Below are 24,927 nucleotides of genomic sequence, written 5' to 3'. Positions count from 1 at the left end.
ACTATGAAAAAACTAAGCAAAATATACAAACTGAGTAGTCCATGTGCAAGATAAGCATCATCTAGGAGAGTTCGAGTTCAGGAGCGCCGTGGTCCCGTGGTTAGCGTGAGCAACTGCGGAGCGAGAGGTTCTTGGTTCAAATCTTCCTTTGAGTGAAAAGTTTACTTTCTTTATTTTTGCAAAGTTATGATCTGTCCGTTCGTTCATTGACGTCTCTGTTCAGTGTAATAAGTTTAGTGTCTGTGTTTTGCGGCCGGACCGCAAAACCGTGCGATTAGTAGCCGAAAGGACGTGCCTGTCCAATGGAAACCGAAAACATTTGATTGCAAGGTCATAGGTCAACCGATTCCTCCACAGGAAAACACGTCTGATATACTCTATACGACACTAGTGACGGCATGTGCGTCACATGTCAGGAATATGTTGTCGACCCACCTAACTTGTACACTTGGTGAATGGGAAAAAAGATTCTTCTACCTTGCCCAATTTAAGTTTTCTTGTGGATGTGATAATCACTCACAAAAAAGTGTGAAAACATAAGAGTTTTGTCACAAACTGCAACAAATGAATGCAACAGTTTCACAGTCGCACAGTTTTGTCTGTGCTCTGTCAAAACATGTTTTTAACACTTTCAAATTTTTCCGTGTGTAGACCGTCAAATCCTGCATATGTCCAAGCAAATCTGAACATGTCCTGGAATTTTGGAGAGCGAAGTTGCTTATATGTGTGTGCCTGAACTTTGATAATTGTCTGAAAATAAAAAATTAGAATTTTCTCCCGAGGGAAGACGTGTACCAAGGACCTATCGTTCCGCAGCTGCACACGCTAACCACAGGACCACGGCGCTCATGTGTTTACACTCTCCTTGATGTTGCCTATCTTACACATGGACTACTCAGTTTGTATATTTTGGTTATTTTTTCATAGTTCCACACAACTTCTTCCTGTTTTCTCGATTGATCTGTGTTCAGTTTTTCAAGGCCTATCCACTGTACCAACTTATAACTAATTCTGAGGGGGGTGCGATGGGGAGGTTCCCTTGTCAGTGAACCCATACACGAGGTGCGTAGCGGCCAACTGTTCATCGGCAAACTTATACATGTTGGTGTGTATCACTGTTAAAGTACAACTAACACTGCCGATAAGGAAAGACAGAGCCACGACCCAGCAGTACTGAATGCTAACTTGAGTTGCTTGTGTGCTTGAGTGAAGTGGGCATTACCGTTGTGAACAGCGAGTATCGTGAGTGAACGGGAAAACACACACTGCGCATGCCGTCGACATTTTGACTGTTGTGTAGATAATTTCAGTTCAATACAGATACAAAGATAAATGCTGGTAAGCAAAAACGATATTTCCTTGGAGTACCTGAGAAACTACATTTACGTATGAAGTTTTCTCTCAATAACATGTCGTGTTCTACTCGCTACGAACTCTTCAGACCAATCACAGAGCTTTGAGTGACTAGAAATAAGACGTTCAAATTCTTAGAACATGTACGTCAGTATGTTATGCAGAAATGATTACCATTTGAGTCATCTCTGTTCAGCATGTGCCTTGTTGTCTAGCAGGCATGGGGTTCGTCATGGGCCCTGATAACTTGTCCTTTGCGTGATGGCATCGACGCGTAAAAGGCGCAAATGGGGTGCTGTGACAGTAGCCATCCATGCTGCACCTGCCTGGTTGCAAATTTCATCTGTGTGATCGGCACTGGGTCACAGTCCTGCACCCGTCGTTTCGCCATATCCAACACATTCTCGATTGGCGAGAAGTCTGGTAATCTGGCGGGACAGGGCAAAAGACTGACGCAATATGACACCAAGAAGGCACGTGTTCGTGCAGCAATTTAAGGTCGTGCAGTGTCTTGCTGAAAAATGGCGTCTGTGAGGTCGCGCAGACAGGGTATGGCTATGGGTCGCAGGATGTCATTCACGTAGGCCACACAAGTCACAGTGCCCTGTACGCTCACCAGTTGTGATTTGTGGTGGTACCCAATACCACCCCACACCATAAGCCATCGAGTTGGCGCTGCATGTCTCGTGCGAATACAGTCATTGTGATGCCGTTTAACCTGTCTGCGGCGAACCTAAATGCGGCCATCATTTTCAAACAAACATAACCTGAATTCGTCCTAAAACTCTATTGATGCCATTCCTGTCCAGAGTGACGATATTCCATGCACCATTGCTGTCTAGCATGTTTCTGCACATTCGTCAAACGTAGGGGAAAAAGTGGACGACGCGCACGTAACACATACCGTAAAAACCGGCGTCGGACTGTCGCGCCTGATAATGTACGACGTGTTCCACTGTTCCACTAGAACAGAGGAGGACACACATGTCCTGGAATGCCAATCGGATGAGGTGTCGATCATCCCGGGAGGTAGTCTGGATGGTGCGAAGTGACTCATCTCGTCGTGTTCTACGGCCTTCTGTGAACCATTCGCACGCATCCGTTGCACTGGCGAAACACTTCGTCCCATATGATTAGCAATTTCCCGCATTGATGTATCACATTCTCCCATGCCAATAATGCGCCCTCTTTTAAACTCACTGCCGGCTGGTGTGGCCGAGCGGTTCTAGGCGCTTCAGTCTGGAACCGCGCGACCGCTACAGTCGCAGGTTCGAATCCTGCCTCTGTCATGGATGTTTGTGATGCCCTTAGGTTAGTTAGGTTTAAGTAGCTCTAAGTTCTAGGGGACTGATGACCTCAGGTGTTAAGTCCCATAGTGCTCAGAGCCATTTGAACCTTTTTTTTTTTTCCAAACTCACTGATTTGACGGTACGGTTCGCGCATATGTCTTCGAAGCGCCCTGCATGTCTGCTCAATTCATATTGATCTATTACCTTCAGTTTATAGTGACAACGACAGCCGGGGGCACATTTTTCCGGTAGGTGGTGTTGCGTGGCGATATCGATGTTGACCTGCAACCCTCGGCCCGACGTGGTCCAAATGCTAATCATTTCTGCAGAGCATACTAATTTACATATCCTGTGAATACGAATGTCCTACCTCTAGTCGTTCAAGATGATGTATTTTCTGAGCACGAGTGTGTTTTGTTGATGTGGGCGAGGACGTACACAAGCGGACTTGTGGCGGTTGCAGGGTCGGAGCTGGACGGCACGGGCGACGAGACGGCCTCCGGGGACAACAGCAACGCGGGCTCGAGCGCGGGCGGCGCCGACGAGGACCAGGCGCGCCTGCGGCTCAAGCGCAAGCTGCAGCGCAACAGGACGTCCTTCACCAACGAGCAGATCGACTCACTCGAGAAAGGTACGCACCCCCCCCCCCTCCCATCCCCCACCGCACGCAGCTCTACGTCTCCGTGCCAGTGGCGATAGGGCGGGAGCTGGACACCGCCGAAGCCTCCGTTGTGTTGCGTGAACTCCACAAGCGGCAGTGCCCACAACCGGGACCCGAGAGAAATACGGGCCTGCAACGAACTTGTGACGTCACACTAGTTGCCTTGCCCGATATACCTCGCGAACACTCGGCTCCGTTCGGGGCCCACGGGTTGCCGATGAAAAGGTACTCACTAAGGGTCTTAACTTCGTCACGTGTTATCGACAGCTTGCATGTATTTAAGCGAGCAGCTACGAATTATTAAATTCATCTGAAATATTTTTCACTTCTCGCAGCATAATGAATAATCCATTAAATTTTTGGAAAACAACTGCGATAATATTATTTCTTCAGTGGGATTTCGGCTGCCTATCGTCTGGCCGCCTTTGGACTCACTCTGACGATGGACGGACGATACGCGGCTGAAATGTCAGTTGAAGCAATAGTATTTGCGCGGCTGCATGCCCGAAATTTAAAGGATCATTCATGCCCGAAATTTAATGGATCATTCATCTGAAATAGTAACTTACTCCCCGCCGGAGACGATCGCTGAGAGTCGTAAGATCTGTAGTGTGACGTGTTGTGACGCGCACCACAAAGCCTGTATATCTTTCGGTGCGTCACAGGATTCAATCGGAAACATTTATTACCTTACCCGGATTAATTCTCTGCACTGCTATACATGTAAAACCAGCATAACTGAAGGCCACCAGCCTCGCTTTGTCCCAGAGACAAGATTAAACTTCTGACTACTCCAGTTGCAATAATGAAAGCCGAGTCGCAATCAATCCGCTTTCAGAAAGATTCCGAGATTTGACCCCTGGACTGGAATATGTTAAAAGGTCTCTTTATTATTTTTTTCTGAAGTGATAGGAATAGAAAGTCCTCGCTTTATCCTGATTCCATTGAATACAATGTCGTGTGAAGTCATTACAAGAATGTGGCACATTAAATTATACCAAGTGCGCAACGGAAATTGGTATCGTGATTTCAACAATACAATCCAAGGAACGGATCCTATCAAATTTACAATAATCGTTTCTCAAGTAGGCAGTGCTATCGCCACTGACTTTTGGAGAAAACTACAATCGAATTATGGTCCGTGAATTAAACATTTATTAGCTTCTAGGTTTTCCTTTCTTAACTTGTCCATCATGTACCAAAAACAGAAACAACTTGTTGATATGTTTCCTCAATGTGAGGCGGTTTTTATCCAATAAAAATCATCAGCAACAAAGGATCGTTACCCAAATGGGATAATTTCTGGATGCAGTTTGGAATATAATAAGCTCTAACATTAGCGAAATCTAAAAATTTACAATGGCTAACAAGATACTATAGGGAAAAATTACACAAGTTTCGCATACCAATAAGCAACATCATTACCGGGGGATGAATAGGGGGGGGGGGGGGGGGGGGACAGAAAGTAAGTTCGCCATGCTGGTTAAAATTCCGGTGATTGTGACAAATCCCAGGTTACCAATATCTTCTCCTGCTTGCAAGTATTCACAGTGATCAAGAAATCACTCACAAGACATCGCTGTGTTTGTATTATTAAACGTCATACTAGTGCACCACAGGTGTAAACAGCGCGTGTTTGTGACATTCTGTGTCTTATACTGTGTAAGTGGTTACTTGTGAAATTTGCGTGGGAAAATGCGATGAAAGCAGTAAACTAATGCGCAATAACAAGAATGATATATATCAAAATATCTGTCAATCAATCAGTACAGACTATTGGAGAGAAACTGATGAGAAATATCGTAACATAAATCAAACAAGCACTGTCAATTGAACATCTTAGCCATATAAACGTTGCTCGGGTCTAGTTTCAAAAACATATACTTTAAAGACTCTTTATCATGTTCGAAGTCAATCAAAAACATAAAGGATTTGCTTGCAGCTGTTGAAATGATTGTCAGTGAGGATGGGGCAAAACGCTGATACATTACAAAAAAAACAGAGAAACCAATTTGATTTATGGAGAGAACATTAAAAAGTAGCACAAGAAAAGAATAATAGTCAGACAAGAGCACAACCTGGTCCGTCATCACAGTTCATTTATTATCCGAAAGACCCTTCCGGATTGTAAACAAAATCCGAAGGAAATACGGAATACATATCTTCGGTATTGCCTATCTAAAGCTACAAAAATTGCGCTGAAGTATTTGAGCTGTATAGCCACATCGTCAGCTTCTGAAAGAAGGTTCACAAAAGCAGGATACGCTCTCTGTCAGCAATTCAATAGACTGAAGGGGAAACATCTCTCAAAATGTTATTTTTAATGTCTGCAACAAATTTTTGAGATATGTAATGTTAATTATTACTGTATTTATTGATTAATATTTATGACATTAGAGGTATTAGCATACTGCTTCTTTCGCTATTCTATAACGCATTATTATCGGACAGCTGTGAAATCTAAATCAGCATCGATAATTTGCCACCATCGCACATTCCTATATTCCTTACATATACGTTGATAGGACGTATAGAACTTCTTCGTAACCGAGCGAGGTGGCGCAGTGGTTAGCACCTCCTCGCATTCGGGAGGACGACGGTTCAAACCCGCGTCCGGCCTTTCATGATTTCCCTTAATCACTTCAGGCAAACGCCGGGATGGTTCTTTTGAAAGGGCACGGCCGATTTCCTTCTCCATCCTTCCCTCATCCGAGCTTGTGCTCCGTCTCTAATGACCTCGTTGTCAACGGGACGTTAAACGCTAATTCCTCCCCTTTCTTCGTTAGATCCATTGGTCTCGTTTCACAAGCTTAGTTTTTTTAAAAACATGGCACCGATTTCTACATTACTTCAAGACGGTATTCCGAGATTCTTTAAGTTTATTAGCTTCACATATCTCAATAGTATTTCGACAAGCAGAATGGCATCCAAACTCGAACACCACACACACACACACACACACACACACACACACACACACACACACACACACACACACACCAAGTGACGGTGAAGAGAGGTATTCCTAACACAGCCTTCCGCAGTACCTCACGATACGCGGAAACGTCTTTTTTTGGCAGTGTTCCTGCAAGTGAAGCTCGATCCAACACAGTGGGATGCATACCTTGCGACACGTGAGGGGCGAACCACGCGAACGTAGTAGGGAATCAGCAAACGACTTCAGTTATCTCGGGTACTAACTAGCTCTACATTATGCTAGATACTAGAGCCTACGACACCTTTTATAGAAATTTACGAGTCTTTTTTCCTTACTTCACACCTTCTCAAGATCACAACAGTTCCACTAGAGGTGTTCACTGATCGCCATCAGGAATTTAGGCCGAAACCAATCTCATCCAAAAACGCAGTGGGTTGTTTCCATCTTCTAAATAGAAGACCTAGATTGAAAGTGAATATCATCCCGAATGAAACTGCACTGAAGCATTGCTACACGTTTAAAAACCTTGGAGTACCTTTGAGCAGTGTCTCTTCCTTCAAGAAACATTGTGACGAAGTGACACACACACACACACACACATATATATATATATATATATATATATATATATATACGTGTGTGTGTGTGTGTGTGTGTGTGTGTCACACACCTGATTGACATTCTGAAAAATTGTTCTATCGTTCGTCAGGTTTGATGCATACCACGCGTATCGTAGCATATCGGCAAAAATCGGAGAAGACAACTGGTGGTAGACGATGGATTGGATTTTTATACAGTCGTCTCTGGAGTTGATTTCACGGTTTCGCTCGATTAAAAAAGCACAATTTTGAAGGCGCTTGATCAAATTTTTTACCTGCTGGTAAAAATGCACGTCACACGGTTGGACGAGAGGAGTGCACTTTGGAGGAATGACTTTTATAGTGCACGTTGGTAACCTCTTATCGTCCTGGAACATCTCATCGTATAACGCCGGGTTCGTTTGCCCACCCCAAGAGTCGATCAAAAGGAGAAATTCTTTCTTTTGTACGTATGGTTGCAAAGCATTACGCAAGAAGTCCATGAACAAACCGGTTGTTAGTTTACCGGATTTGGAGGATGTAATAATAACGTTGGTATACTTCTTGGCGTACTCGTCGACTGTCATCTGTACTCTGGGTCCAAACGTACCTGTGGACTCTTGGAGGCATACGAAAACAAGAGGCCAGACTCGTCCAGACATCGTGATTGAATATTGAGCCGTATACGAATGCGTCACCTTGTTCATGTCGTGTCGGGTTACCAGGACAGCCTTTTTGACCTTTTTCGGCGAGAGTTCTGTTTAACGTGGACTGGTACTGGCATCCTGACAAACAAAATTTAAAAATATCGTTTATATAAGAAATATACGAAATCTGTGTTGTCTATCATATATCAGATTATCATATTCTATCATCATGTTATATGACATTTGTGAACAGCTCTTTACGTACCTGTTTGATCAGTATTAATTATGAAATCTTTGTCGAAGTTAGTTATCAACGTTCGCGTCTGGATCCGAAATGTGTCCGCTGCGGCCAAAATTTCGTCTTGGGTATACGTCTCTTCCCGGGAAACAAATTTTGTGATTTTCCGTTGCCGAGTCCCATGCTTCTTTTTAAATTCGGTGACCCATGTTTTTGAAGCTTTGAAGTTGAAATCGGGGAACTGACTTGCAGCGCCCAAGGCCCACTGCTGCAGGTTTCTAGTAGTAACTTGCTGGAAGTTTTGTCGAGCTTCTACGAAGCGATCATGCACCCATGACTCGATGGTACAATATTTATCAAATTTGCTACCGCCACGTTTGATTTGCTCTTCCCACCTGGATAAATAGCCCATATTTGTCAAACGAGAGCACCCCTTTTTTTGTAGAGTTCTGAGACTCCAGCCTGGATGTTCTTTGGCCAGATTGACAGCTCTAATTTTGTAATCCAGAGAAATATAGTCGTACCCTTTTTTTTTTTCTTTTCGCCCGGCTCGTATTAGTCTGATGACTCGATGGCAATGGGACTCGTTTCAACGTCTTCGTAGGCATTATCATCGTCGATTTCATTAATGTTATCAGTCCATCATGAACGAGGGTTTTTTCGGCGAGCATTTGCAGCGTATTCTGGAACATTTCTTCCCAGATTACCATGGCTACTTCGTTGATTGATGATGACGGTTCTGCTGCGATGCGATTACTGTTACAAAGGAGGCTTTCAAAATACACCAACGCATCTTTCAATTGTTGTTTCGCTACTTCACTGTGTATAGAATCTTCTTCGATCACATCACTTTCATGCGAAGGGCCCGCATCGCTCTCCAATTGTACCGCCTCCATTTTTCCGTTTGTTTAACAGGGTGTACCAAATCTCTCACGTACGCACTGATTTTCGATTATGTTATAAGTTGCGCTAGGGACCGGATCTACCTTCTTTCGAAGTTAGCAGGCAACTACGCTCTTATGCGGCGGCTCGTTTCGGCCCATTCAACATCTGTCCTTCAAGTGTAACGAGCGAGTAACGGAGTTTATATTTCATACCTGCCACAGCAAATTTGTGTTCGTGGGGTCTCTATTCTAATTCGAACGTTTGACTTACACTATACGTATCCGTTTCGGAATATCGTTTCTACGTCTTCCGTTAACTATACGTGGTTAACATTATGAAGACAATAACATTTGTGAAATACAACTTTGTTTGCGGAAAACATAACGATGTTCGAAGTCGCCAGTTTTTCCACGACAAACGACTTTCAACAACTTATTATATGCCTAATTGTTGCAACTGATTGCCGGGAATTTATATATATATATATATATATATATATATATATATATATATATATATATGTGTGTGTGTGTGTGTGTGTGTGTGTGTACATTTGAATTACAAAAAACAAATAATAAAAAAAGTGGTATGGCGCGAGATTCGATCCGGCGATCTTCGGATTACGAACCCGAGCGCTTACCGCTGCGCCACGACGCTGTAGAAAATTATTAATCGTAGAGAGTATTTCACCGCAACGGTTTCTTTTAACTGTCGATTTTCTCGACAACGACTGAGAAGTGCATCTTGGTGCTTTGCCACATTACACCTCTGGCCATGAGCTTTTATTATGCCCAGAATGAATCGAATCTGAATTTCACAATTGGCGGCCTCCCCTTGTAAGTGGGGTTCTCTCGGACACATTGCGTATATTTGGGGATTTTTTCATTTATTACTGCTTACAATCTTTACAACTGCCGTCTAGAACTCTTGTCAGCGGATCGTCCTATACTTGGGCAGCGATTCAGAGACCTAATTGAAAAGACGTATATATTGTTAATACAGTTATCGCAATTCAACAACAGAGGCGTCTTAAAGAGCAGAGTTCCCTAATGCTGAGATATTCTGGCCACTAAGTCCATGATTCGAAGAAAGACGAAAGTAATGAGAAGTAGCAGAAGTGATGACTGATCAAGAAGTCGCTACCTAAGCAGCAAAATAATCAATGTCGGACGGAACACGCAGGACATCAAAAGCAGACTAACACTGCCGAAAAGGGCATTCCTGGCCGAGATAAGTCTACTAGTATCAAACACAGGATTTAATTTGAGGAAGAAATCTGAGAATGTACGTTTAAATCACAGAACTGTATGGTAGTTAAACATGGACTGTGCAAAAACCGGAAAAGAAGAGAATCAAAGCATCTGACATGTGGTGCTACAGAAGAATGTTGAAAATTAGGTGACTGATCAGGTAAGGAACGAGGAGAATCTGCGAGCTAAGGAATATATGGAAAACGTTGACAAGAAGAAGGAACAGGTTGGCAGTACATCTCTTAAGACATCACAGAATAACTTCCATGGCACTAGACGGAGCTGTAGAAGGTAAATACCGTAGCGGATGACAGAGATTGTAATTAATTCGGGAAATAATTGAAGACTTAGGTTGTGAAATGCTACTCTGAGATTGAGAGATTGGAACAGGAGAGGAATTCGTAGCGGGCTGTATCAAACCACTGAGAAGACTAGTGACTCAAAGTAAAAAATCTAAAATACTACTAATTAGCCACCTGCTACAATGATGGAACAGAAGACTGTTTACAAGGCAATGGATTAATGATTTCGTATAGGTTTTTATATTTTGGTTATTTTTAAAGTAGGATAATTAAATTCCGTGGTGAAGCAAAGGTTGTGCCGCTCATAATGCACTGCAGACTGCGTCCAGCGTCTAGCACCAAAAACACCATATGCTACTGGTGTAACGAAGCTCTGGTCAACATTTATACCAAAATAAAACCACTCATTTCATTCATAAGGATTTAACTATAACTTCGAAAAAATCGAGCTGTGACCTTCAAGTTTGGTGGTGATGATAATCAACCACTACATATTCACCCTTCAATGCGACACATTTTCCCAGTGACAGATCAATTGGCGGAGACCTTGACTGTAGAAGTCTGCTTAAACTGAGGTGGCAAAAGCCATAGGATACATCCTAACATAATGTCAGACCTCCTTTTGGCCTGCGTAGTGTAGCAACTCGATGTGGTGTGGACTCAGAAAGTCGTTGGACGTCCCCTGCAGCGATAATGAGCCATGATGCCTCTACAGCCGTCAATAATTGCGAAAGTGTTGCCAGTGCACTACTTTGTACACGAACTCACCTGTCGATTAATCCCATAGATGTTCGATGGGAATCATGTCAAGCGAACTGGGTGACCAGATCAAATAAATGGTTTAAATGGCTCTGAGCACTATGGGACTTAACTTGTGAGGTCATCAGTCCCAAGGAACTTAGAACCACTTAAACCTAACTAACCTAAGGACATCACACACATCCATGGTGACCAGATCATTCGCTCAAATTCAGTTGCTAACATTTGTGGCCCTGGGACATTGCGCATTGTCATCCGTAAAACCGACCGAGGTGGTGCAGTGGTTAGCACACTGGACTCGCATTCGGGAGGACGACGGTTCAATCCCGCGTCCGGCCATCCTGATTTAGGTTTTCCGTGATTTCCCTAAATCGCTCCAGGCAAATGCCGGGATGGTTCGTTTGAAAGGGCACGGCCGACTTCCTTCCCCGTCCTTCCCTAATCCGATGAGACCGATGACCTCGCTGTTTGGCCTCTTCCCCCAAACAACCGAACCAATTCATCCGTAAAAATTCCATCTTCGTTATGGAACATTAAGTCTATGAGTGGCTCAAAATGGTCTCAGAGTAGCCAAACATAACAATTTCCAGTCAGTTATCGGCTCAGTTGGGCCAAAGGACCCAGTTTATTCCGTGGAGCGACCAACTGCTCGCACTGTGCCTTATTGACAACTGGGGTCCAAGGCTTCGCTGGGTCTGCGCCACACTCTTACCAACTGAAACCGGGACTAATCCGACCAGACCACGGTCTTCCTTTCACCTAGGATCCAACCGATATGGTCACGACCCAAGAGAGGCGTTTCAGGCGATGTCGTACTGTTAGCAAAGGCACTTGCGTCGGTCGTGCGCCGCCATAACCAATTAACGTCACATTTCGCCACTCTGTTCTAACAACGTACGTTCAACATTGATTTCTGCGGTTGTTTCACGCGATGTTTCTCGTCTGTTAACACTGAGAACTCTACGCAACCGTCGCTGCTCTCGGTCGTTAAGTGAAGGCCGTAAAGGTAATGCCTGAAATGTGGTATTCTCGGCACACTCTCGACGCTGTGGATGTCGGATTATTAAATTCTCTAACAATTTACGAAATGGAATTTCCCATGCCTCTAGCTCCAACTACCATTCCCCGCTCAAAGTCTGTTAATTCCCGTCGTGCGGCCGTAATTACGTCGGAAACCTTTTTGATATGAATCACCTGCGTACAAATGACAGCTTCACTAATGCTGTGCCCTTTTGTACCTCGTGTACGCGATACTACCACCATCTGTACATATGCATATCGCTATCCCATGACTCTTTTTCAGCTCATTGTATTGTCTATTCAGGGCCGCGCGGGATTAGCCGAGCAGTCGCCGGCACGGTAGCTAAGCGTGTTCGGTCAGAGGGTTAGCTGCCCTCTGTAATAAAAAAACTGAGTTAATCGATCAACAACGAACTGAAATGGATGTCTTACGACGTCCGCCCCGATCAGACGAAACGAACAAAAAAAACGCCGGCACAGTAGCTCAGCGTGTTCGATCAGAGGGTTAGCTGCCCTCTGTAATAAAAAAACTGAGTTAATCGATCAACAACGAACTGAAATGGATATCTTACGACGTCCGCCCCGAGCAGACGCAACGACCAAAAGCGAACAAAATGAGATAAAAAAAAAAGTTGCGGTCTAGAGCGCTGCAGTCATGGACTGTGCGGCTGATCGCGGCGGAGGTTCGAGTCCTCCCTCGGGCATGTGTGTGTGTGTGTTTGTCCTTAGGATAATTTAGGTTAAGTAGTGTGTAAGCTTAGGGACTGATGACCTTAGCAGTTAAGTCTCATAAGATTTCACACACATCTAAACATTTTTTGGCTATTCAGGAAAATTTTCACCAAGAAGAGCACCTTGTCGGCGTTCCGGAAACGCATGCCACGAACTGGTTTTTTCATCCAAGAAATGGCAAAGAAGTCAATTGGTGCCATATCTTGAGAATACGGAGTACTGGGGCGTGGGAGCAGTGGGTGGGGGTCAGAGGGGAATGGAGAAGGGAGGGGGAGGGGGGGGGGACGGAATGCAATAGTTGACGCCCCAAAGAAGTCGCACGTGTGGCTATGTTCTGTGCAAAATAAGCGAAAACACATCTTCCCCGCTCTTCGTCTTGGCATCCCCTCGTAACCTCTTCAGGAGATTTCGATAATATCCTTCTGCGATAGTTTGCTCCCTTACGAGCATAATCTGTTAGTAATAGACCATGATAGTCCAAAAAAACACTCAGCATCCCATCGCCCAATGATGGCTGAATCTTCATCTTTTCGACGGTTGTGAATCCACATGTTTCCATCGCTTGCTTGGGTCCTTTGTATTAGGGCCATAGTGATGCACCTATCACTCGAGTAAAGAAATTGTTCGGATTGGCTTGACTCCACTCGGTGGGCTGAGTAGACGTGGGAGAAAGCAGGCGGCGACCTTTGTCAAGTTTTTAATGTCGTGCAAGATGTTGAAAACTTATACATCACTGATTTTCAGTTTATTTACCATCACTCCTTTTGTCTTCAACCATCAGAGTCTTCACTTCCTTCGTGATTACCAAGTCTTCACAGAGATACTCTGCCATTTCATTATTCGTCATTTGGGCTATTGCACCACACTGAAAGTGTCTTCGCTACTTAACATATGGATTATACTATGTTGCATTCTTGCTGTACACTTCCACCTTCTCGGATGGATTATTGCAGAAATGTTCCCCTTCAAATTTCCAACTGAATAGGGTGTGCCACTTTGTTGTGGTTCTTCCTGTAGTGCCTTGTTACGGTACTATGGTGCGGTGATTCCCATGTGTACCAAGATTACAGTCATCTACCCAAAAACAAACAAAAAGTTAAGTAACTTTGTTTTTCGAGGTGATAATTAATATTTTACGACCAACCTTCTTATTTACAGAATTAAGTTGTCACTATTGATTAGCTTTTGATTGTTATTAATATACATTTCTGAGCCTAGGCATATCTAGCGCTCACCGGGAGATTAAATGCCGCCTGGTGACATGGCGGTCACGTGAGGTGGTAAGGAAAGTATACAAGCGGAGCAGATGTGAATAAGGGAAACCTCACTGCTACAATACTGACCGTAACTGGGAAAGCGACTTTCAAACACGGTAAGGTGTTATGGCCCAGCGCCTGGGAACATGCCTCTCGGAAATGACGGAGCTGGTCGGTCGCTGCCGTGGTACTGTTATGATTATTTACGGAAAGTGATGACCGATGGTGAAGACACGAGTAGGCGATAAAGCCTTGAAAATCTGTTTGGGTTTGCTGCTCGATCCTAAAATCAACATGATTCAATACTTCGGCGATCCAGCTGTATGCCATCTTCAAGAGAACTATGCTGCAGCTGCTGCTGCTGCTGCTGAGTACCCTTGAAAATTGATGTAAAGCCTGTATAACATCGTCCGCTACCGCTGATTTCTCCGGCTGTTGTAGCCTCGTATGACGGCGGAGTTCCACGCACCTTCCCTGATCTGTGCGAATTGAACGGCCGATGTAAGCCTTCGCACAATGACACAGAATAACATGTCTGACTTCCTAGGTTCTACATCATTTTTCACAGAACCGAATAGTACCCAAATCTTGGAAGGTGAACGGTACACGCTCTTCCAATCTTAAACGATATAATCCAGCACCATCAGCCCAGTCTTGGAGGGCAGCAACTGTGATGGATGTGTACGGTATGTACGCCTATAGAGGACGACAAGTTTCATCCTTAGCAACAGTTTTTAGTGGGACTCAGCAGAAGCAGCGTTCTCCTGAAGATGGTGGACAGATGAATCGCCGAAATACTGAATCACGTTGATTTTGGGATCCGGCAGCAAACTCTACGAGACTTCGAATACATATCACGCCGGGAAAGCCTACAAAGTTACGGGGGAATTGACGTCCACGCCCAATCACAGAACGTCAAGGTAGAGGTCTGTACAGCAGGGAAGGCGACAGTCTGTGGCCTGTGTAAGGCAAAGTACAATTCAGGTGCACGGACAAGTGTTTTGGTACATATTGTTCAGTGCATATTGTTGATCAGGGCGCTTCGCAGCAGACGACGATCCCTATGCGTTCGTATGTTGACCCAACGACATGGTCAATTACGATCGCAGTGGGGTTTGGGTCATAGAGAGTGGACCTTCATTCAGTCGAGACTTGTCAACTGTTCCGATGAATAACATTTCTTGCTACGCCAGGTCGATGGCCTGGTCGAATCAGATGTCGCCTCGCAGACGATTGCCTGTAGGGGTGGTACTGTGCTACGGGAGACATTAACCAGGGATTCCATGGAGCCTGTTGTTGAAAAGGGAGGTATCATAACGACTTGGGACTACGTGAACATTATTAAAAGTCACAAGCATCCCCGGCCATCCTGATTTAGGTTTTCCGTGATTTCCGTAAATCGCTCTAGGCAAATGCTGGGATGGTTCCTTTGAAAGGGCACGTCCGACTTCCTTCCCCATCCTTCCCTAATCCGATGAGACGGATGACCTGGATGGTCGGTCTATTCCCCAAACAATCCCCCCAACTCACAAGCATCCCTTCATACTTGATGTCTTCTCCGACTGCGATGGCATCTTCCACCGGGATAATTATCCGTGTCACAAAGCCAGAGTCGTGCTTCAGTGGTTTCGCGAGCGTAATGGCTAATTCTTGTTGACATCCTGGCCATCTAATTCGCTTGATCTGAACCCGACGGAACGCATCTGCGACGCTGTCGGGAGCCACTTTGACGGTGACAAAACACTGTCCCATGATTTATTGGAATTGTTCGACACGTTCGTGGACATGTGGTGCCACATACCTTCGGATACCTACTTAGGACTTGCCGAATCCACACGGCGCAAAACCGCTTCTCTACTGCGTTCCAAAGATGGACCAGCATGCTATCAGGCAGGTGACACAATAGCTGTATTCCCTCGCAAGCAAGAAAAAAGGCGCCGCGGGCCGCGGGGACAGACGAGTCGCGCAGCCAGAAAGCGCGGCAGGGCGGCCGTCGCTTGCCAGCGCGGGGGCGGACCGGCTGCGCGCCTCCTTTTGTCGCCGGTGCCGCCCCTGGCATTCACAAGGAAAGTGGGGGCGGGTGTCGCGTGAGGAGCCGCTTATCGAAAATCGATAGTTTGCAGCGGGGGCGGCGCAGCCGAGGGTGATAGCGCAATTACTGGCGCCGCCTCCGGCGCGCCGCCACCGCCGCCCCTGCCTCTCGCTTACTGGCACCTGCCCAGTGCGCACCTCCTCACACACAGTCCAGTCCAGCTGACGTATTGCACTGCATCCAGTCATTACACACTAATTCCTTGCAGGTTCCCGGCGGAACAGCTTAGAGAGAGAGAGAGAGAGAGAGAGAGAGAGAGAGAGAGAGAGAGAGAGCTGATCCGCTATGCTTGTAGCGATTACCAAGACTTTGAGATAGCATTACTTGACTGAAACACTATAATTATAAGGGCTAGAGCCGTACAGGCAGTGTGTCACGCGTACACGCGAGCGAGCCGCCGCTATCTCGGAATGTCGACCAACTACTCCTGTCACTACAAGCGGACGCAGGCCGCGACGTGCCTCCTTAGCTGAGTCTCCGTCCGCCCGCGCGTCGTAAAGCTGTGTCAGCCACGGTGGTGACGGCTTGGCTCAGTGTGCGTCTTGTTGTAAACCGTATTTGGGATTAAATCTGTCAAAAAAATGGTTCAAATGGCTCTGAGCACTATGGGACTCAACAGCTGTGGTCATTAGTCCCCTAGAACTTAGAACTACTTAAACCTAACTAACCTAAGGACATCACACACATCCATGCCCGAGGCAGGACTCGAACCTGCGACCGTAGCAGTCGCGCGGTTCCTGACTGAGCGCCTAGAACCGCTAGACCACCGCGGCCGGCTTAAATCTGTCAAGGTCACTTACTTGGAGTTCGCTCATTTTTGTGCCTAACAGACCCATTGCCTTAAGTTTCCTGATAAATAACACGCGGCATCCTCAGCTGAGGATAACTAGCTACAAACTCAACTCACTGTTGTCAACGAAACCTATTAATACTTACTGAAACTTTCTTGTTACGATTTTGTAAATTTTTAATTAAAAAACCGCTAAATTCAGAAAGTTGTCGATTCGTTATTTTTAAAATCTAGGACCAAACGTTGAAAATATGAAACATTTCTTAATGATACTAAATTAAAATTACTTGTGGAGTTGTGACTACATCTAAACTGTGATTAATGAAGCGCAGGTTTCTGAATTTCTGTGGACATTATTTGCTCTCTAAAAACAAGAAGCATTTCTATTCCATATTTTCTCAAATAATGATATCCAAAGAAGAAAGAAATAGTTTTCGTGAAACTAACTTGGAGTTTGTATTTGCTTATGACCTGAAATTTTTAAGCATAGTTTACGGCCTGACTCGGGTATGGATGTGTGTGCTGTCCTTAGGTTAGTTAGGTTTAATTAGTTCTAAATTCTAGGGGACTGATGACCACAGATGTTAGGTCCCATAGTCCTCAGAGCCATTTGAATCTTTTGTAGACAGTCTGCATTTTCCGAGCATCCTACCAATGAGCTCACATCTGGCACCTGCTTTACTGACGACAGAGTATTCTTCCTGACAAAACTTTTACTTGAAACTATAGAAATTGTATTTGGAAATAAGAAACCACTACATTATTACTTTGGCAAAACTAATTATATTTTGCTTTCGAGTCTGCATAACTTTGAACTATCTCAAATGATACAGTGTTATTGCCGAAAATTATCTGACGAGTATACTCGGCAGTGGCGTAATCCGTATAACTTGTAAAATATTAATGGTTCCTTTACTGGAACTACTGGCTAATTTATGACCTCCGCCTCACTTTCTTCCTATTGGTCGGATGCATCACGTGTCTTTTTTTTATGTGGACAGAACACGTGTCCTGCTTGTACAGAGACCACTGTGCTTGTTGCAGAGTTCGAGCGCACGCACTACCCGGATGTGTTTGCGAGGGAGCGACTGGCCGCCAAGATCGGGCTACCGGAAGCGAGGATACAGGTGAGTCCACCCTAGCCGCGTGTGCACGGTCTCAGCTCCAGAGGACACTGCACACCCACACCGAGGCATAGCTACCACTCGACCGTACACTATCTCTCAATATTCAGAAACCCAAGTGATATCGTCCTACCAAGGTAGACTGCTGAATCTGGTAAAAAGCACTACTGAATTTTACGAGGGCAGTTCAATAAGTAATGCAACACATTTTTTTCTGAAACAGGGGTTGTTTTATTCAGCATTGAAATACACCAGGTTATTCCCCAATCTTTTAGCTACACAACACTATTTTTCAACGTAATCTCCATTCAATGCTACGGCCTTACGCCACCTTGAAATGAGGGCCTGTATGCCTGCACGGTACCATTCCACTGGTCGATGTCGGAGCCAACGTCGTACTGCATCAATAACTTCTTCATCAACCGCGTAGTGCCTCCCACGGATTGCGTCCTCCATTAGGCCAAACATATGGAAATCCGACGGTGCGAGATCGGGGCTGTAGGGTGCATGAGGAAGAACAGTCCACTGAAGTTTTGTGAGCTCCTCTCGGGTGCGAAGACTTGTGTGAGGTCTTGCGTTGTCGTGAAGAAGGAGACGTTCGTTCAGATTTTTGTGCCTACGAACACGCTGAAGTCGTTTCTTCAATTTCTGAAGAGTAGCACAATACACTTCAGAGTTGATCGTTTGGCCATGGGGAAGGACATCGAACAGAATAACCCCTTCAGCGTCCCAGAAGACTGTAACCGTGACTTTACCGGCTGAGGGTATGGCTTTAAACTTTTTCTTGGTAGGGGAGTGGGTGTGGCGCCACTCCATTGATTGCCGTTTTGTTTCAGGTTCGAAGTGATGAACCCATGTTTCATCGCCTGTAACAATCTTTGACAAGAAATTGTCACCCTCAGCCACATGACGAGCAAGCAATTCCGCACAGATGGTTCTCCTTTGCTCTTTATGGTGTTCGGTTAGACAACGAGGGACCCAGCGGGAACAAACCTTTGAATATCCCAACTGGTGAACAATTGTGACAGCACTACCAACAGAGATGTCAAGTTGAGCACTGAGTTGTTTGGTGGTGATCCGTCGATCATCTCGAACGAGTGTGTTCGCACGCTCCGCCATTGCAGGAGTCACAGCTGTGCACGGCCGGCCCGCACGCGGGAGATCAGGCAGTCTTGCTTGACCTTGCGGCGATGATGACACACGCTTTGCCCAACGACTCACCGTGCTTTTGTCCACTGCCAGATCACCGTAGACATTCTGCAAGCGCCTATGAATATCTGAGATGCCCTGGTTTTCCGCCAAAAGAAACTCGATCACTGCCCATTGTTTGCAACGCACATCCGTTACAGACGCCATTTTAACAGCTCCGTACAGCGCTGCCACCTGTCGGAAGTCAATGAAACTATACGAGACGAAGCGGGAATGTTTGAAAATATTCCACAAGAAATTTCCGGTTTTTTCAACCAAAATTGGCCGAGAAAAAAAATGTGTTGCATTATTTATTGAACTGCCCTCGTATGTACATTATTTTATTTACGTACGGTAATGTCGTGTATGACGCAGTGAAACTCCAGTTGCCTTCATCCCACAACTGAACAGTATATCGAAGTTAGTGCATGGGAACAAATCCGTTGATTTTAAATGAGAGAGTAAAATTTATGAAAGACCAACGCAAATTTTTCCCCACTATGATCGATACTATGCTCTCCTGGAGAAAGATCACTTTCGCGAGATGAACCACGGTCGTTTGTCAAACACCGTTTCATCTGGTCAAATATTGAAACTCACATCGTCGGTCACCAAATTTCGCGAAACTTCCAGTGAACTGCGCATAACATTATCACATTCAGCGTTGACATGTCCTGTTGCATCCTATTTTGGTCAAAAGTCAGCAACAGTAGAGAACAATTCTTTGTTGTCCAGCTTCTAATGCAAGAAATAGTATTCTGTTTCATTTGAGGTCTGTAAAGGATCTGTTACAAGCCCACTTCAGTTCTGTGATCTACCATTACTATACTGTCGCAGCAGAAGCTGTGTAGTACCGTGGTGTAGTGGTTATGATACTAAACTGTTGCATGGAGGGTCGTGAGTTCAAAACTCACCTGGACTGTACAATTTTAATTTCTATATTCGGTTCGAGTACCTTCTCAAAGTATCCACAAATGACAAGAATAATTGTACTGGAATGTTCTGTAGCTGTATATACAGGGTGTTACAAAAAGGTACGGCCAAACTTTCAGGAAACATTCCTCACACACAAAGAAAAGATGTTATGTGGACATGTGTCCGGAAACGCTTAATTTCCATGTTAGGGCTCATTTTAGTTTCGCTCAATGGAGCACGTTATCATGATTTCATACGGGATACTCTACCTGTGCTGCTAGAACATGTACCTTTAAAAGTACGACACAACATGTGGTTCATGCACGATGGAGCTCCTGCACATTTGAGTCGAAGTGTTGGTACGCTTCTCAACAACAGATTCGGTGACCGATGGATTGGTAGAGGCGGACCAATTCCGTGGCCTCCACGCTCTCCTGACCTCAACCCTCCTGACTTTCATTTATCGGGGCATTTGAAAGCTCTTGTCTACGCAACCCCGGTACCAAATGTATAGACTCTTCGTGGTCGTATTGTGGACGGCTGTGATACAATACGCCATTCTCCAGGGCTGCATCAGCGCATCAGGGATTCCATGCGACGGAGGGTGGATGCATGTATCCTCGCTAACGGAGGACATTTTGAACATTTCCTGTAACAGAGTTTTTGATGTCACGCTGGTACGTTCTGTTGCTGTGTGTTTCCATTTCATGATTAATGTGATTTGTAGAGAAGTAATAAAATGAACTCTAACATACAAAGTAAGAGTTTCCGGACACATGTTCACATAACATATTTTCATTCTTTGTGTTGAGGAATGTTTCCTGAAAGTTTGGCCGTACCTTTTTGTAACACCGTGTATACTGTATGTGTTCTGGCCGGAGGCAGTTCGCTCCGCGCTCTTGTATGTGCAAGTGCTGAATAAATCTTCGTTAGGTGAAGTTAGTGTTCGTCATTCATCTAATTACACCTTCTTCTACGTGACAATATCATTAATTTGACTGAATTTTCTATCGGTGCTTGACAGAACGTCACGTAAATATTAAATAGGATACAGAGCATTAGGGAAGTTTTTCCTATTTAATAGTAACATCATGAGCTTTTTCTCTACAATTCATTCCCACGCCATGACCTCTATTATGTGACCAGATCGCTAATTTAACTTCTATCCTTTTGCAATCGCGTTTACTATCTTTAATCTAGAAAGAACTACCCTTAGATCTCAGCGGAGACTTGGCACGGACCTACTTACAGGGTGTGGTAGATAAGTAATGAGACTCAGTCTAGAAAAACAAATTTATTGATCCAATTTGTACAAAACGTTAATATTCTTCAAAGTACTCGCCTTGGGCGTCGACACAACGTTGCCAGCGCGTTTTCCAAGCTTCATAGGCCCCACTGTAGTCCGTTTGAGTTATCCCAGTTAGTGCCTTCGTGACAGCACGTCGGATGTTCGGAATATCGTCGAAACGATGACCCTTCAGGCATCTTTTGACCTTCGGAAATAGGAAGAAATCAGGAGGACTCAAGTCAGGGCTGTATGGTGGCTTTGGCAAAACTTCAACTCCAATTCGGGTCAAGTAGGAGGTCACGAGGAACGCTGTGTGCGCCGGAGCGTTGTCGTGGTGGAGACGCCAGCGTTGAGGAAGGTCCTGTCGCTTCCGTTTGACGGCTCTGTGCAATCGCTGAAGGACTTCTTTGTAGAATTCGGCATTGACAGTCTTCCCCTGAGGGACAAACTCTTTGTGAATTAACCCCCGCTTGTCGAAAAACACAATCAGCATTGTCTTGATGCGGGACTTTGACATTCTTGCTTTCTTCGGCCGTGGGGATGCCGAAGTGTGCCACTCCGAGCTCTGGGCTTTCGTCTCCGGGTCGTACTGAAATGTCCACGATTCGTCGTCTGTTACTACGTTGTCTAAAAAGTGTGGATTATTTTCCAAATCATTCGACATCTCACGGCAAACGTCCACTCGTTGTTGCTTTTGTTCGGCGGTGAGCACTCGGGGAACCAATTTTGCGCAAACTTTCCTCATCATCAAATCTTGCGTAACAATTTGGTGAACCGTAAATTTATTCACGGAGACCCCATCGGCGATCATTTTGAGACTTAAACGACGGTCGGAGTCCAGGAGTTCTTTCACTTTGGCCACCGTTTCATCCACACGACTCGTTGAAGGGCGTCCAGATCGTTCCATGTCTTCAACGGATTCCCTCCCGTTTTTAAATTCATTAAACCACCGGAACACTTGAGCTCTTCATAGGGAGTCTTCTTTGTAGGCCTCCGTAATCATAGCAAAAGTTTCCGAAGCAGTTTTGCCCAAGCGAAAGCAAAATTTGATTGCATACCGCTGTTCTATCGAGCGATCCATCTTCAGCGTTTTCACAAGTGTCACGGGCACACGTAATACGCGAAGCTCGACCCTCACTGCACCAGAGCTCCGACGCGACTGCGAACCGGTTCTATTGTTAGCTCAGATCCCCCACCACGTGACGTACAGGTGGAGACCGCCCTGCGAGCGACTGTGGCGCCGCGCGGCGGCCAGTCTCATTACTTATCTACCACACCCTGTAATTCTAACCGCGCCGTTATCGAACCGTACCAATAAACATGTTCAATGACAACACAAAATTAGTCCCTCTGCATCTTCTACGGCATACTTGACATTAACCCTTACAGATGGCTATGAGATAACAAAATGCTGAAACTTTCCAACCGAGAGAGGTGGTGCAGCTGCAAGACTCTGGATTTCCATCGCGAGAACGGTTCAAGTTCCTGTGCTCCCATGCAGATTTAGCTTTTCTGTGATTTCGAAGCTGGATGTTCCTTTTGCGGTATTGCAGATGTACTTGGTAGGAATGTTGCCTCTGTAGCTGACTACTGGCAGCAGTGGTCTGTCATGGGCACGTACAGCCACAAGAAGACGGCTAACGGACGCGCACGTGACACTACCGAGAAGGAAGAGCATCGTGTTCGGCGTACGGCTCTGGCGCATCATAATGCATCTGCAGCAGCAATTCGAGCAGCAGATGGCACGACAGTGACACAACGAGCTGTTACAGACTGCTTACTTCAAGGACAGCTCCGAGACGGACGCCGTGTAGCGTGAATTCCATTGCCCCAAAGCACTGCCGTTTGCGACTTCAGTGGTGTCAGGTGAGAGCTCATTGGAGGCCAGGGTGGAGATCTGCTGCGTTTCTTGACGAAAGATGGTTCTCCGTCGGTGCCGGTGATGACCGTGTGTTGGTTAGGGGGAGGTCAGTTGAGAGCCTGCAGCCACCTGTCTATGTGCTAGACCCTTGCTCCTATACCTAGACTTGTCTGGGGTGCGATTTCGTACGACAGTAGTAGCACTTTTGTGATTATCGCACGCACCTTGGCTGCAAATTTGTACGTCAGTCTGACAATTTGAGCCCTTATGCTGCCAGCATTCCATGATAACGCTCATCTACGGGTGGCGCATAAAATGTGTTACCATTTTGTGTTTGAATATAAACTTTATTGTCAATACAGTCTGAAAGGAACGTATACTACAATGAAGAGCCGTCCATGGAGATTTGTTCTAACTCAGCACATGCTCAATATGTCCACCATTTCGTTTCCTAACTACCTTCAAACGAACACTGAAATTAGTGATTACCCTACGGCACATGTCTTCCGTAAATTCACTGCAAGCTTGAAGAATAAGTCTTCTGAGCTCCATTAAATCACGTGGACGTTTCGGGAAATTTTTTTCCTTTAGGTACCCCCAAAGAAAAAAGTCACATGGATTGAGGTCTGGACTATTTGGGGGCCAATTTTGTCCGTCATTGACGCGACCTGGAAATCTGAGTGAAATGATCCACATGTCGAAATGCTCATGTAAAAACTCCAACACAGTGTTTGCAGTATGTGGCCTTGCTCCATCTTGCATGAACCACTGCGTGTTGAAGGGCAAGGCAGTAGCAAGAAGCTGTGGAATGAAACTGTTGCGAAGCATGCTCAAATAACGCTCGCTGTTCACAGTTTCTTCAAAGAAAAAGGGTCCAATAAGTCCCAGACTGGAAATTGCTGCCCACGCTGTAATCCTCGGAGCATAATGTTGTCGTTCATGAAGCACTTGAGGGTTTTCAGTGGACTAAAAGCGTACATTTTGTTTGTTAACCACACCGTCTAAATGAAAATGCGCCTCGTCTGAAAACCAAACGTTGTTGATAGTTTCTTCCCTATCCTCTGGCCACTGAGCAAACAGTAGTCTCTGCTGCTTGTGTTCTTCAGTGAGCTTCTGTGCACAGGTCATCTTGTATGGGTACATATGGAGGTCACTTTTAAGAATGCGTTGAACGGAGCGTCTGGATATTCCCAGTTGCACTGCTGCCTTTCTACACGATTTCCCGGGACTTCTGTGTACAGCAACTCGTACCGCTTCAATATTCTCCAGCAAACAAACAGGCTTAGGCCGAGGTCGCTTCGCTTCCAATACTGTTCCTTCCTGTACAAATTTATCGTACAACCTGTGGATGGTCTTCTTTCAAGGGAACCATCGTGTGTTAAACTGTTGTCGAAAACTCCTCTGAGTCAGAACAAGGCTTTTCGTTTCCTGAAAAAGTAACACAATTGCCGATCGTTGCTGTATCGTCAGTCTTCCATTGTCAGCCATTGCTGCTTACTAGTCTCCTAGCGGCAGTATCGTGAATTACACGTCATTTCGTAACTCATTTGTTTTTCCAAGCTCTGCTGGTACTGCTGTAGAGATCCCAGCGGCATATCTAATGTGCGTCGTAAATTGTGAAAGAAACAATTGGTAACACATTTCGTACGCCACCCTGTACATACCGCTGTTGTAGCCCAACATATTCTACAGATTATAGACATGTTGCCTTGCTCTGCTCGATCACCAAATCTGTCTCCAATCGAGCACATATGGGACATC

The 24,927-nt window shown here is 45.3% G+C and overlaps 1 protein-coding gene across 1 annotated transcript in view; it reads left to right on the top strand.

Annotated features, from left to right (window-relative positions):
- The window catches only part of LOC126412628 (paired box protein Pax-6-like), a 74,392-nt gene that overhangs the window by 30,191 nt on the left and 19,274 nt on the right, over positions 1–24,927 (top strand). The window contains exons 2-3 of the mRNA XM_050082305.1: positions 3,106–3,273; positions 17,835–17,917. Of these exons, the coding sequence (XP_049938262.1) occupies positions 3,106–3,273; positions 17,835–17,917 (251 nt within the window). The remainder of the gene's footprint in view (positions 1–3,105; positions 3,274–17,834; positions 17,918–24,927) is intronic.

The sequence above is a fragment of the Schistocerca serialis genome, chromosome 7, assembly GCF_023864345.2.
Source record: "Schistocerca serialis cubense isolate TAMUIC-IGC-003099 chromosome 7, iqSchSeri2.2, whole genome shotgun sequence".
Lineage (NCBI taxonomy): Eukaryota > Metazoa > Arthropoda > Insecta > Orthoptera > Acrididae > Schistocerca > Schistocerca serialis.
The sequence above is the reverse complement of the archived record's forward strand: the minus strand, read 5'-3'. Positions and strand labels throughout refer to the sequence as shown.